General features: G+C 44.8%; 1 protein-coding gene across 1 annotated transcript in view; it reads right to left on the bottom strand.

Moving 5' to 3' along the window:
• The window catches only part of DNAJC11 (DnaJ heat shock protein family (Hsp40) member C11), a 217,607-nt gene that overhangs the window by 64,535 nt on the left and 137,650 nt on the right, over positions 1-15,422 (bottom strand). The window contains exons 5-6 of the mRNA XM_073603624.1: positions 12,072-12,200; positions 3,536-3,658 (exon numbers count right to left, since the gene is read on the bottom strand). Of these exons, the coding sequence (XP_073459725.1) occupies positions 3,536-3,658; positions 12,072-12,200 (252 nt within the window). The remainder of the gene's footprint in view (positions 1-3,535; positions 3,659-12,071; positions 12,201-15,422) is intronic.

The raw sequence follows: 15,422 nt of genomic DNA, 5'->3' as shown, positions 1-15,422 counted from the left end.
ACCACCTGCACGCATTGTTTTATTATCACTGCTGGACATTATTTGCACGCACTATTTAGAGTGCCAAAGAGAACTTTTTTTCATTATTTATTATTTAATAATTTTTTCATTTAAACAAGCAGGATACTTTATATTGAGCACCAAGCACTTTTTATGTTGATTAAGACACTATGTATGGTGTAACAAGCACTATTAAGCACTAATTTATGGTGTAACAAGCACTTGTTTTTTCACACCTTGTTTGTTTATTCAACGTTCATATTATTTGTATTTAATATTATCGCACTAGTAAGCACAGAGTTGGTTATTATTAATTTTGTTTTTGGGGTCACCCAAGCGCAGCGCATAACTTGTAAATTTATGACTTAGTAGTTGGTGGAGAAACCCTTGTTGTCGATCACAGAGGTCAGACGTTTCTTGTAGATGGTGACCAGGTTTGCACACATCTCAGGAGGGATTTTGGTCCACTCTTCCTTACAGATCTTCTCTAAATCCTTAAGGTTTCTTGGCTGTCTCTTGGCAACTCCAAGTTTCAGCTCCTCCATAAATTTTCTATAGGATTAAGGTCTGGAGACTGGCTAGGCCACTCCATGACCTTAATGTGCTTTTTCTTGAGCCACTCCTTTGTTGTCTTGGCGGTATGTTTTTGGTCATTGTCATGACCCCATCCATTGACCCGGCAAAGTCGGCCTGAACCTTTAGCAGAGAAACAGCCCCAAAGCATCATGCTTTCACCTCCGTGCTTGACTGTAGGGATGGTGTTCTTAGGGTCATAGCCGCAAAAACGATCAGATGCCTGCTGGAAGGGACAACAATAGCAGAAGGAACAACAACGATAACAGTCCTATGGACCTTAGCTGCTAGGACAAACTCCTGGGGAGAAGAACCGTGAAAAAAAGCTGCAATATGGTCCATGCATAACTTGATTTTGGATACTAGTATATCACTAGTTCTTGCCAAGTTATCACACAGCTAATTAGTTAGTTATACTTGGACCTAAGCGCTCTTATGGACCTTATTGCAGCTTTTTTTTTTTTTTAGGGTCATAGTCAGCATTTTTCTTCCTCTAAACACAGCGAGTCCACCTCCTCAGTAAGGCATATGTACAGTCATGCCCACATCTAAATGATTCACAGAAGGATTGTGAGAAAGTGCTGTGGTCAGATGAGACCAAAATTGAGCTCTTTGGCATTAACTCGACTTGCCATGTTTGGAGGAAGGAAAATGCTGACTTTGACCCTAAGAACACCATCCCTACAGTCAAGCACGGAGGTGGAAACATGATGCTTTGGGGCCGTTTCTCTGCTAAAGGTACAGACCGACTTTGCCGCATTGAGAGGCCAATGGACGGGGCCATATATTGTAAAATCTTGGATGAGAACCTTCTTCCCTCAGTTAGAACACTGAAGATGGGTCATGGATGGGTCTTCAAGTATGACAATGACCCATAACATAGCACCAAGGCAATAAAGGAGTGGCTCAAGAAGAAGCACATTAAGGTCATGGAGTGGCCAGTCTCCAGACTGGAATCCTATAGAAAATTTATGGAGGAGCTGAAACTTCGAGTTGCCAAGTGACAGCCAAGAAAACTTCAGGATTTAGAGAAGATCTATAAGGAAGAGTGGACCAAAATCCCTCCTGAGATGTGTGCAAACCTGGTCACCATCTACAAGAAACGTCTGACCTCTGTGCTGCCAACAAGGGTTTCTCCACCAAGTACTAAGTCATGTTTTGCTTGGGGATCAAATATATTATTTTACTCACTGAGCGCCAACTTAATTTATTGCATTTGTATTTTGTGTTTTTTCTGGATTTTTGGTTGATATTCTGTCTCTATCATATAAAATACACCTATGATAAAAATTATAGACCCTTCATTTCTGTGTAAGTGGGCAAACTTACGAAATCGGCAGGAGATCAAATTATTACTTTCCCCACTGTACTTACCGGTTTTGCACAAAGCAGCCCTAATCCTCCTCTTCTCGGGTCCCTCACCAACACTCCTGGCTCCTCCCCCCTCCTGCCTGCTATGGGGGCACTCATACAGACTTGCTCCCTAGCCAAGCTCTGTCTGTCCATTAACACACACACACACACACACACACACACAGTGTGGCTCAGCCCTGCCCCCTCCTCATTGGCTTTGAATGAAAGCAGCAGAAGCCAATGGCTCCTGCTTCTTGGCCAGTGAGGCGAGGCAGAGCAGCGATACTGCTCTTATGCACAGCACTGGATCAACATCAGGCTTAGGTAAGCATAAGGGGGCGACTGCGGAGGGGGTGAGCTGCACACATAGGGTTTTATTTTACCTTAATGCCTTCTACCATTAGAACCATCTCAAACTTAAAGGATATTAAAGGTTTGTTTTAAAAAAAACAAAAATCAAACATGGTATAATTACCTCCTCTGTGCAGTTGGTTTTGCACAGAGTGGCCCCCGATGCTCTTCTTCTGGGGTCCCTCATCAGCACTCCTGGCTCCTCCTCTTTCTGAGTGCCCCGTTGGAGAGCCGCTCTCTATCGGAACACCCCTGCGGGCGCGCTCTCGTGTCCTGCTGCTGCGTCCATTGACACAGACAGCAGGACTGGGCCCCGCCTCCCGTGCCATTGGATTTGATTGACAGTAGCGGGAGCCAATGGCTGTGCTGCTATCAATCTATCCAATCAGGACCCGAGACAGCGGCTGGAGCTGGTGTGCTCGTCCCCGCCGCTGGAAAGACCGGGTTCAGGTAAGTAAAAGGGGGGCTCTGGGGGGCAGCTGCATCACAGGAGGTTTTTACCTTAATGCATGAAGGTGAAAAACCTTGAGGGCCCCTTTTAACCGCTTGCCGACCAGCAGGTCGGCATGATCCCGCGAGCCGTCGTAGCCGTACGTCGGCTCCTTTAAGCGGGATAGCGTGCCCGCTGCACTGCGGGGGGTGCACCCGATGCTCATGGCCAACAGTCGCGATAACCGCCGGCCACGAACGATCGCGGGCACGAGAGGCAGAACAGGGACGTGTGTGTGTAGAACTTGTAGTCCTTAACCAGAAAGCGCAGCACCCACCCCCCCCCAATATATACAAACTGTTCTAAGATTTATAAGGCGAGCGCTGACACAGCAAGACGGCGGCCATTTTGAGCCATTTGCTTTTTATGGATTCTTTTTCCTCGATGAGACAATTTCTCTTGAGCAACTTCAGCATATTTAGAAGACACTAACTAGTAGCCTAGGGGGAGCTCGGGAATAATTGATACCCCTTAATCACCCACATGGGCACAGACTGCCGCGCAACGCGAGAGGGGGAGCCTGCGCGCGGTACAGGATCCCATTAGTGTTGTCCTTCACAGGCAGCCGGCGACGTAGAAAACCTTTTGTGTCTGACAGGATGGTTGACAGCCGTAATTACATAAACACCAGTTTGCAAACTACCTCGTTGTCCCGTTTTGCAATTTATACCTGTATTGTTCGGCACGCGTGTGCCATTTTGCTTAGCTAACGGTTTCTCGGTCGGGCGCACGCAGAGATCGCTGCGGTTATATCTTCACGGTGCTTACCTCTCCCCATCCCTTGGCCGAGGTCACTCGTCTCAAAGCGACGTTTATTGATCCGCCGCCGTTGCCGTTTTGTGTGGAGAGGCTTCCGGAAAGAATGGCGGTGTCTGTTGCCGTGAGGGGAGCCTGGGAGAGAAAAAAGGAAAAAATAAAAAAATGTATTTATTTAACTTTTATTGTATTTAATTTTATTTGTAGGATTTATATTTTAATATTTATATCTCTCTTTACTAAATATTAATATATATATATATACACACACACACACACACACACACACACACACACACACACATACAGAAATAGATAGAGAGAGAGAAAGTATTCACACACATATATACATACACTCACCGGCCACTTTATTAGGTACACCTATTCAATTGCTCGGTAACACAAATTGCTAATCAGCCAATCACATGGCAGCAACTCAATGCATTTAGGCATCTAGACGTGGTGAAGGCGACTTGCTGAAGTTCAAACTGAGCATCAGAATGGGGGAAGAAAGGGGATTGAAGTGACTTTGAACGTGGGATGGTTGTTGGTGGCAGACGGGCTGGTTTGAGTATTTCTTGGATTTTCACACACAACCATCTCTCGGGTTTATAGAGAATGGTGGGAAAAAAGAGAAAATATCCAGTGAGCGGCAGTTGTGTGGAGGAAAATGCCTGGTTCATGTCAGAGGAGAATGGGCAGACTGGTTCCAGAGGATAGAAATGCAACAGTAACTCAAATAAACACTCGTTACACCCAAGGTATGCAGAATACCATCTCTGAACACACAACACATCCAACCTTGAGGCAGATGGGCTACTGCAGCAGAAGACCACACCGGGTGCCACTCCTGTCAGCTAAGAACAGGAAACTGAGGCTACAATTTGCACAATAGCTGATTGGAAAAACGTTGCCTGGTCTGATGACTCTGGATTTGGTGCATGGATCCATCCTGCCTTGTATTACTGGTTCAGGCTGGTGGTGGGGGTGTAATGGTGTGGGGGATGGGATATCACCGGTTCAGGCTGGTGGTGGGGGTGTAATGGTGTGGGGGATGGGATATCACCTGTTCAGGCTGGTGGTGGGGGTGTAATGGTGTGGGGGATGGGGTATCACCGGTTCAGGCTGGTGGTGGGGGTGTAATGGTGTGGGGGATGGGGTATCACCGGTTCAGGCTGGTGGTGGGGGTGTAATGGTGTGGGGGATGGGGTATCACCGGTTCAGGTTGGTGGTGGGGTGTAATGGTGTGGGGGATGGGATATCACCGGTTCAGGCTGGTGGTGGGGTGTAATGGTGTGGGGGATGGGGTATCACCGGTTCAGGCTGGTGGTGGGGGTGTAATGGTGTGGGGGATGGGGTATCACCGGTTCAGGTTGGTGGTGGGGTGTAATGGTGTGGGGGATGGGATATCACCGGTTCAGGCTGGTGGTGGGGTGTAATGGTGTGGGGGATGGGGTATCACCGGTTCAGGCTGGTGGTGGGGGTGTAATGGTGTGGGGGATGGGGTATCACCGGTTCAGGCTGGTGGTGGGGGTGTAATGGTGTGGGGGATGGGGTTTAATCACCACGGCCTACCTGAGTATTGTTGCTGACCATGTCCATCCCTTTATGACTACAGTGTCCCCATCTTCTGATGGCTCCTTCCAGCAGGATAATGCACCATGTCACAAAGCTCCAATCATCTCACCACTGGACAATGAGGTCCCTGTACTCCAATGGTCTCCACACTCACCACATCTCATCCAATAGAGCACCTTTGGGATGTAGTGGAACGGGAGATTTGCATCATGGATGGGCAGCCGACAAATCTGCAGCAACTGTGTGATGTTATCAGGTCACTATGGAGCAAAATCTCTGAGGAACGTTTCCAACACCTTGTTGTATCTATGCCACCAAGAATGAAGGCAAAAGGGGGTCCAACCCTCTACTAGCAAGGGGGACCTAATAAGGTGGCCGGTGAGTTTATCTATATCATTATTTAATGTATATTGTACTGTATTTTAGGGCTGAAACAACTAATCGATTATGAAATTAATCGATTACGATTTTCATAATCGATTAATCAGCCAGTAACATAATGGGTTTTGTTTTTTTTTTTTTGAAGGAAGACATTGTTTTTGTTTTTAATAGAAAAATTTGATCACTGAGTCTGATATTTACCAGATTCACCCTTTAATAGTTTATACAGTATATCTCCTCTCATAGTATATACAGTATATCTCTCCTCTCATAGTATATACAGTATATCTCCTCTCATAGTATATACAGTATATATCTCCTCTCATAGTATATACAGTATATCTCCTCTCATAGTATATACAGTATATCTCCTCTCATAGTATATACAGTATATCTCCTCTAACAGTATATACAGTATATCTCTCCTCTGATATTATATACAGTATATCTCCTCTAACAGTATATACAGTATATCTCCTCTCATAGTATATACAGTATATCTCCTCTCATAGTATATACAGTATATCTCCTCTCATAGTATATACAGTATATCTCCTCTCATAGTATATACAGTATATCTCCTCTAACAGTATATACAGTATATCTCTCCTCTAATATTATATACAGTATATCTCCTCTAACAGTATATACAGTATATCTCCTCTCATAGTATATACAGTATATCTCCTCTAACAGTATATACAGTATATCTCCTCTCATAGTATATACAGTATATCTCTCCTCTCATAGTATATACAGTATATCTCTCCTCTCATAGTATATACAGTATATCTCTTCTGTCTGTTATTCTCAGAGTGGATTCGATATTTTGCTCCCTAACCATATAGTTGGCTATTTATATTCCCCCCTGCATAGAGATATTTAAAAATAAATTACCTTTTTTTAAAACTGTACACATTAACTAAATTATACACCACACTTTTTTTTAAGGTTATTAACCGAATAATCGATTAATCGAAACAATAATCGGCCAACTAATCGATTGTGAAAATAATCGTTAGTTGCAGCCCTACTGTATTTTACGATAGGGATATATAAATTGGGATAATTTTATATCAGAGTTTTTTTTTTGTAATAAAATGACATGAAAGGTTTTTTTCCCCTTTTTTAGTTAATGATTTAAGATTTGTCAGCCCTGGAGGCATACTTCATGTCCCAATTTTGAGCGTTGATATATATTCAGTCTGTTACTTAAGGATGACGCCTCCTCGTGTGTAATTATATAGCTACAGTGCATACGGAAAGTATTCACAGCGCTTTACTTTTTGTACAGCCTTATTCCAAAATGGATACAATTCATTATTTTCCTCAAAATTCTACAAACAATCCCCCATAATGACAACGTGAAAGAAGTTTGTTTGAAATCTCTGCAAACTTATTAAAAATAAAAAAAGGAAAAAATAAATCCCATGTACATAAGTATCACAGCCCTTGGTCAATACTTTGGTGAAGCACCTTTGGCACCAATTACAGCCTCAAGTCTTTGTGAGTATGATGCTACAAGCTTGGCACACCTTGTTTTGGGCAACTTCTCCCATTCTTCTTTGCAGGACCTCCCAAGCTCCATCAGGTTGGGTGGGGTACGTCGGTGCACAGCCATTTTCAGATCTCTCTAGAGATGTTCAAATCGGGTTCAAGTCTGGGCCACTCAAGCACATTCACAGAGTTGTCCCGTAACCACTCCTTTGTTATCTTGGCTGTGTGGTTAGGGTCGTTGTCCTGTTGGAAGATGAACCTTCGCCCCAGTCTGAGGTCCAGAGCGCTCTGGAGCAGGTTTTCATCAAGGATGTCTCTGTACATTGCTGCATTCATCTTTCCCTCCATCCTGACTAGTCTCTCAGTTTCTGCCACTGAAAAACATCCCCACAGCATGATGCTGCCACCACCATGCTTCACTGTAGGGATGGTATTGGCCAGGTGATGAGCGGTGCCTGGTTCCCTCCAGACATGATGCTTGCCATTCAGACCAAAGAGTTCAATCTTTGTTTCATCAGACCAGAGAATTTTGTTTCTCATGGTCTGAGAGTCCTTCAGGTGGGTTGTCATGTGCCTTTTACTGAGGAGTGGCTTCAGTCTGGCCACTCTACCATACAGGCCGGATTGGTGGAGTGCTGCAGAGATGGTTGTTCTTCTGGAATGTTCTCTCTCCACAGAAAAACGTTGGAGATCTGTCAGAGTGACCATCGGGTTCTTGGTCACCTCCCTGACTAAGGCCCTTCTCCCCCGATCACTCAGTTTGGCCGGGCGGAACACTCTAGGAAGAGTCCTGGTGGTTCCAAACTTCTTCCATTTATGGGTGATGGAGGCCACTGTGCTCATGGGGACCTTCAATGCTGCAGACATTTTTCTGTACCCTTCCCCAGATCTGTGCCTCCATACAATCATATCTTGGAGGTTTACAGACAATTCCTTGGACTTCATGGCTTGGTTTGTGTTCTGGCATGCACTGTTAACTGTGGGACCTTCTATAGACAGGTGTGTGCCTTTCCAAATCATGTCCAATCAATTGAATTTACCACAGGTGGACTCCAATCAAGTTGTAGAAACATCTCAAGGAGGATCAGTGGAAACAGGATGTACTTGAGCTCAATTTTGAGTGTCATGGCAAAGGCTGTGAATACTTATGTACATGGGATTTTTCCTTTTTTTAAATTTTAATAAATTTGCATTGATTTCAAAGTTCAAACAAACTTCTTTCACCTTGTCATTATGGGTTATTGTTTGTAGAATTTTGAGGAAAATTATGAATTTAATCCATTTTGGAATAAGGCTGTAACATAACAAAATGTGGAAAAAGTGAAGCGCTGTGAATACTTTCCGGATGCACTGTACTTCTAAGAGGTCATAAAGTTTCACTGATCAATAGGTCTGAAAACCATGCTGTTCTTCATATTCTTTCCCTAGGGACACTGGGATGGATCAGTTCAGTTCTGACTGGTTAGCGCTGGACCGTGATGACCAATCAGAACTGCTCTGAACTGTCCCAGCATCCCTAGGGGAAAAAAGGTCCAGGACCGCATCACCAGGCTGTGTGGATGGAGAAACTGAATAAATGATCGTTCACCTTTTTTCTGAAAAGGTGAACTAACCCTATAAAACTCTGAGTTCTATCCAAAAAAATCTGGTCTCCAGCTTCCATCCCTAGTCTGGGTTGTCTCCCTCCTGCTCACAGCCAAAGAAGGGGAATTCCACTGCAGCTCCGGCTCCAGGGGCAGCAGCTTTGACTTTTTCCATGTTGCACAAGCTCCTGTTTTGTGAGTACGTTTTTATGTTTACTCCATTATGGAGGTTGCGCTTGTATCTTCCCTTTTGTTTTCACCGACTCATTTTAAAATGCTTTGTGAGATGAACCAGAATTTATACCATTGCAGGCTTTTCATTTGTCTGCACCTATGACATCACTAAGAGTACTGGCAGCCAGGTTGTGACATCACTCAAACCGTGGAGAGACTGAGGATTCCCAAATGTGTACACCAATACTCAGGAGCTCTCCAGGTGTACATGTGACATGGTGTTTCCAAATACTGGTATGGTCAGATTCCTTGTACCCCGGTTCGTGCCCGCTGTCACTTTAACTCTTTAGTCATGACAGGTTTACTTTATAGCTTTCTTTTTAAATCAGGGGTAAGGGGCATTAATGCAGAATATTCACCTTACAGGCTTCAAAACCACCAAAGCCTGAAGACCATAATAGGTACATTTTGAAAAGATCACTTCAACACCTGCACTGGTGTGAGGACTGGAACTGACCTATAGAAAACCTAGTCCACAAGTTAGGGCAGTCTATGCAGTGGGCAGGCATTTCGCATGGTATGTAGCTGCATATCACTTTCACCGCAGAGCCGGGGGGAGAACTTATTGTGTGCCTATTGTGGTCTCCAAATTGTGGCCCTTTTCTTCCCTTTAAGCAGCCCTTGGGGAACTATTTCCTCCAATGAGACCAACAATCATGGGCCACTATTCCTTTCACTGGTACCAACGATGGGGCACAATTCCTCCCACTGATCCGGGGCATTTTCTAGTCCTACTGATCAAAGTCCACCACCTCCCACTGATACCAATGATGAGGAACATTTCCTCCAACAGATACCAATGATGAGGAACAATTCCTCCCACTGACACCAATGATGAGGAACAATTCCTCCCACTGACACCAATGATGAGGAACAATTCCTCCCACTGACACCAATGATGAGGAACAATTCCTCCCACTGACACCAATGATGAGGAACAATTCCTTCCACTGATACCAACAATGGGACATTGTTTTTCCATCCACTAACCACAGGCACTAGGACATTTCTTTTTAATCCCAAGTCCTATTGATGAAAATTCACCCCCTCCTAAAGATCTTTAGGACAGTGAACTGGACCTTTGGTTTTAAATGTTTGAGGACCCGTGTATAAGTGCTGTGATTTTTTTTTTTTTACATGGATAGGTAGGACCCATAAAAAGGACCCAATGTTGCCCCTTATATGTTTATTATATAGACATTATAGACTTCTGTTCACCAAAGTTAGACATGCCTGCCAAAGACAATAAATTATCATCTGCCACGCTACTACCATCCTCTACCACACAACCCGTGATCTGCCTGGTGCATGTGTAGGAGTGTAAACGTAATTGCAGTGCTAGGGGTAATAAATGCCGTGGTGGGTGGTTGGAATGTGCAACTCCCAATTTATTCACAAAGAAGATAACCTCTGTTATTCACATTATTGCTATGTAAGGGCAAAAGGAAGGGATCCTAGTTTGCTAATGGGATGCTAAAGCTAAATAAGTGTAGAATATTTCTAGCTAAAGTATCAAAAGAAAGCAGAACATATCAGCGTGTGTGCAACCCATGATGCTACAAAACCTTTCCCTCTTCTACATGCCACAGAACCTTTTCCTCCTCTGCATGCCACAATGCTACAGGAACTCCCTCCCTTCATTGCATGCCACAATGCTATAGGACCACCCCCTCCACTACATGCCACAAAGCTACAAGACCCCCCTCCAGTACATGCCACAGTGCTACAGGACCTCCCCCTCCACTACATGCCACAATGCAACAAGACCCCCCCCCCCCTCCCCTCCACTACATGCCACAGGGCTACAAGACCCCCCTCCCCTCCACTACATGCCACAGTGCTACAGGACCTCCACCTCCACTACATGCCACAATGCTACAAGAACCCCTACCCCTCCACTACATGCCACAGTGCTACAGGATCTCCCCCTCCATTGAATGACACAATGCTACAGGACCTCACCCTCCACTACATGCCACAGTGCTACAAGACCCCCCTCCCCTTCACTATATGCCACAATGCTACAAGACCCCCCCCTCCCCTCCACTACATGCCACAATGCTACAAGACCCCCCCCTCCCCTCCACTACATGCCACAATGCTACAAGACCCCCCCCTCCCCTCCACTACATGCCACAGTGCTACAAGACCTCCCTCCCCTTCACTATATGCCACAATGCTACAAGACCCCCCCCTCCCCTCCACTACATGCCACAATGCTACAAGACCCCCCCCCTCCCCTCCACTACATGCCACAGTGCTACAGGACCTCCCCCTCCACTACATGCCACAATGCAACAAGACCCCCCCCCCCTTCACTACATGCCATAATGCTACATGACCTCCCCCTCCCTTCCTCTGCATGCCACAATGGTACAGGACCTTCCCCCAACCTCTATATTCCCACAATACCACAGGACCTCCCCTTCCTCTACACCTTGTATTTCTACAGGATCACCCTCCTATAGATTCCATGATGCTATTGGGCCTCCCCTCCCCAGCATCCCACATTACTACAGGACCTCCCCGCTCCTCTGCATCCCACAATGCCACAAGTCCCTCCCCCCCACCCCTTCTCTGCATCCCAAAACGTCACAGGACCTTCCCCTCTACATGCTGTATTTCTACAGGACCACCCCCCGTACATTCCATGATGCTATTGGACCCCTCCCCCTCTCCTACAAGTTAACAGGACCCTCTCAATCACTCCACTGCATCTAATAATGCAACAGGACTCCCCCCTCTGTAGGTCACAATGCAATAGGAAATCCCCCTCCCCTGAATCCAATGATGCAGACATGACCCGCACCCGCCCTTTTTTCATATTCCACAATGCAATAGGACCTTCCCCTACTCCATGATGCAATAGAATCCCTACTCTGCATCCTTTGACACAAAAAACGTACCTTCCCCTACACTCACTCTATGATGCACTAAGGCTGGCCATACAATATACAATTTTCTTGTACAATTTTCCTTTAGATTTACCAAAACCATATAATGTGGAGGTCAGACCTAAACACATTCAATTTGTATGCGATCAAGAAAATTGTATAATGTATGGCCAGCTTATGACTAATTGATCATATTTACTCATTTCAGCAGCTCTTCATCGTAAAACTACATGCCGCTTTTCCATCAGACTGCAGCTCCCCATTGATAAATATGAGTTAATGTTAAATACAAATTGAATGACACTTAATGTAGAGCAGGGGCTGTTTTGCTTTGCAAATTCAAACATATTTTAGCACAGAGAGAAATTATCGGTGTAATACCTCAATAGACTGAGAGATGTGCATACGATTTATTTCAATCTGGGGAAAGCCGCTTCCTGGCAAGTCCTCAAATTCTTCTTCATAGCGATCAAACAGCTCCGTAGCATCAATCCCAACACTTATTGTTCCCTGTGAGAGAAGACAGAAGTTGCAGTTCACCATGGACAACTTAAAAACATAAAGCAGGAGCTAATTGACTTATAAAGTGTACTCATCCTTTATACACAGAGATACTCTTCTACGGGCTGCAAGAGCATTCAGGATTCTATATCCTATCCAATCAATATCAAGCTCGCCCACAGTGGCGGCGCAGTGTCCATTTTGTTGCCTGCAGCAAGGCTGCGAGGACTCCGAAGTAGACATGAGCTTGGGCATCCTCCAAACTCCTCCCTAGTCTCTCTAGTATTGGAACATGGAGAAGAGTAGTAATTTGGAAACTTTTTTTTCCCCATGGGGGGGGAGATAGGGGGATTAAAATAAAAAAAATAAAGGATCCCTGAAGTGTACATATAAACCTAGAACAGCAGGATGAGGTACCATTCCTTCCACTGACACCAACAGTGGGGCATTACTCCCCCCACTGATACCAATGATGGGCCACTATTCCTTTATTCCTTCCACTGATACCAATGATGGGCCACTATTCCTTTATTCCTTCCACTGATACCAATGATGGGCCACTATTCCTTTATTCCTTCCACTGATGCCAATGATGGGTCACTATTCCTTTATTCCTTCCACTGATACCAATGATGGGTCACTATACCACCCACAAACACCAATAATTGGGAACTATTCTTCCCACTGATACCAACGTTGGGGCACTATTCCTTCCATTAATACTAATGATGGGTGTGGCAGTGCCCGTCCCACACTCAGCTGAGTGCTTCCATCAGTATACAGCTTCCTCCAGTCTAAACATAGATATCAGATATTATAGCCACATATTGCAACCAAGAACTAGGCAGGACTCGTTTGGCTGCAAAGCTGGAACTGTTTATTTGAAAACTCACACAGAATATATACCAGACCAGGTCAGGTGAGCCTGATTACACTGTCGTATGCAAAGGAAATTGTACACAGAAATAGAATTAACATAATTAAGAAACAACCAACATATACTATAAACATTACGTTATTTAAGAAGTAGCCACCTGGGTAACTCAGTGCCCACCCAGACTATTTAGTAATCTCATTCCAGGTCAGGCTTCCCAGCCCCTACAATACTGAATACAGTGTATTGTACAATGCACATTATTACAAGTATAAACCACAACCCACAATGGTTTGCTAGCAGATAGACAATACAAACAGTGATCTCCCCCCTCCTCAGACAAGTAGACAATAGAAGACCCAGAGCTTTCCAGATCTCATTCCATCTTTCTTTTCACATGTCCTTTTGCGTTACATAACAGAACATCTTCCTAAATGCTTGTAGCTCCCTCAAATGCCAAGGCCGATAGTCAGCAGACAAAAGGCTAGCATCCAGTCCCCTCCAAAAGCCTCTGTCCCGGGTGAGTCTATCACAATGGGGCTATTTTCCTTCCACTGATAAACGGTGGGGTACTATTCCTTCCACCTATACCAAGAATGGGGTACTATTCCTCCCATTGCTGCCACTAACGAGGCACCATTCCTTCCACTGATACCAATGATGGGGTTCTTCTATTCCTTATATTAATACTGACGGGGCTCTATTCCTTCCATTAATACTAATGATGGGGCACTATTCCTCCCATTGATACCAATGATGGGGTTCTAAACCTCCCACCAATAGAAACGATGGGGTTCTAAACCTCCCACCAATAGAAACGATGGGGCACTATTCCTTCTACTGATACTAATGATGGAGCACTATACCTTCCACTGATAACAGTGGGGCACTATTCCTTCCATTAATACTAATGATGGAGCACTAGTCCTCCCACTGATAACTATCACTATTCCTTCCACTGACATCAATGATGGGGCACTATTCCTCACACGAATACCAATGATGGGGCACTATTCCTTCCTCCTACTGCCCACAGGTGCTATGTAATTTCTTTACTCCCACTGACCAGTCTGCGGCATTGTTTACCACCACTGATGGAGCATTTGTTTAGAAAGTCTGAAGACCTCTAGTTTAGTCACATTAAGGATTGCCAACACAGGGTAGAATGCTTGCTACAGAGGCTGAAAGCAGGCAAATTTACATAGCTGAAATACATATACATGAATTTTTTTCTGCTAAATTATTTGTAATTCTGTCATTCGGAAATCCTTCTAGACTGCAATGCCAGAATGATGACCACACTTTTCTTCACAGCAGTTGAGCAATGCAGCTTGGTCACCAACCTGCCCCCAACCTCAGAATGGACAATGAAGGTCTTGCAATGTCACCATTCTGTCACCCTCCTCCTACAAACATGTTCAAGCTGTGCAAAGCAACAGAGCCATGATTGTCTCAGAGTGCTGACCTTCTCTACAGCATGAGTGCTGAGGACTTCGAAAGATGGATATTCAGGGGAGATTCAAGAATTTATGCTAGTACAATCTCCCAGAGGGGACCAAACATCACCCAACATTGTGGGCATACCTCCCAAAGGTTTTTTTAGGATCTAGTTGCCATTGGAATGGACCATGGCTCTGAACCCGTATAGCACCCTGGGACTAACCACACTCGTTGCACCAAGTGCCAAGGTAAGCACCAAATGCAAGGTCCAGTGCTAAAAGCAAACATTATAGGCCAGCCTTGCTGATACAGGGTCTGGATATGGTTCCCAAGATCCACATCAAGGGCAACCAATCTGGAAACTGCTAATGTGCCCTGAGGCAATAAGCAGTTGGACCTTGATATAAGTGTAGTCAAGTTAGAAAATGAAAATAAAAAGGGATTGGTGTAGAAACTTCTCCAATGGAGATGAGGAAGTCCATTTCTAGAAAAAATCTTGAGTCCCATGGAGCGTGTGGGGCTTTCGAGAGTGCACTGTGGGGGCATTTACAACAAAGATATTGCCATTGTCCAATCACCTGAAGATAAACCATATAACCCATGGTCTATGACAGTACTTCTCAACCAAGGTTCTGTGGAACCCAAGGGTTTCTCCAGAGGCGGCTAGGGGTTCCTTGAGCAATAAGAAATTTCTGCCCCTCCGATGAGTATTTACCAACACCAACGATCTTTTAAGCTATCTTTAAGAAGGGATTCTTCCCAAAGACTACAAAATGTAAGGATCGTTCTTCCCACTAACGTACTGTGAGCTTTAAATTTAATATTTTTAGCAGGGGGGCCCTAGAGCCAAAAGGGTTCCTCCAAGTTAAGAAGGTTGAGAAAGACTGCTCTAGGAGTACAGATCTTGCGTCCAGTAC

This window comes from Aquarana catesbeiana, linkage group LG10, assembly GCF_042186555.1.
Source record: "Aquarana catesbeiana isolate 2022-GZ linkage group LG10, ASM4218655v1, whole genome shotgun sequence".
Taxonomy (NCBI): Eukaryota; Metazoa; Chordata; class Amphibia; order Anura; family Ranidae; genus Aquarana; species Aquarana catesbeiana.
This window is presented reverse-complemented; position numbering and strand designations above follow the sequence as displayed.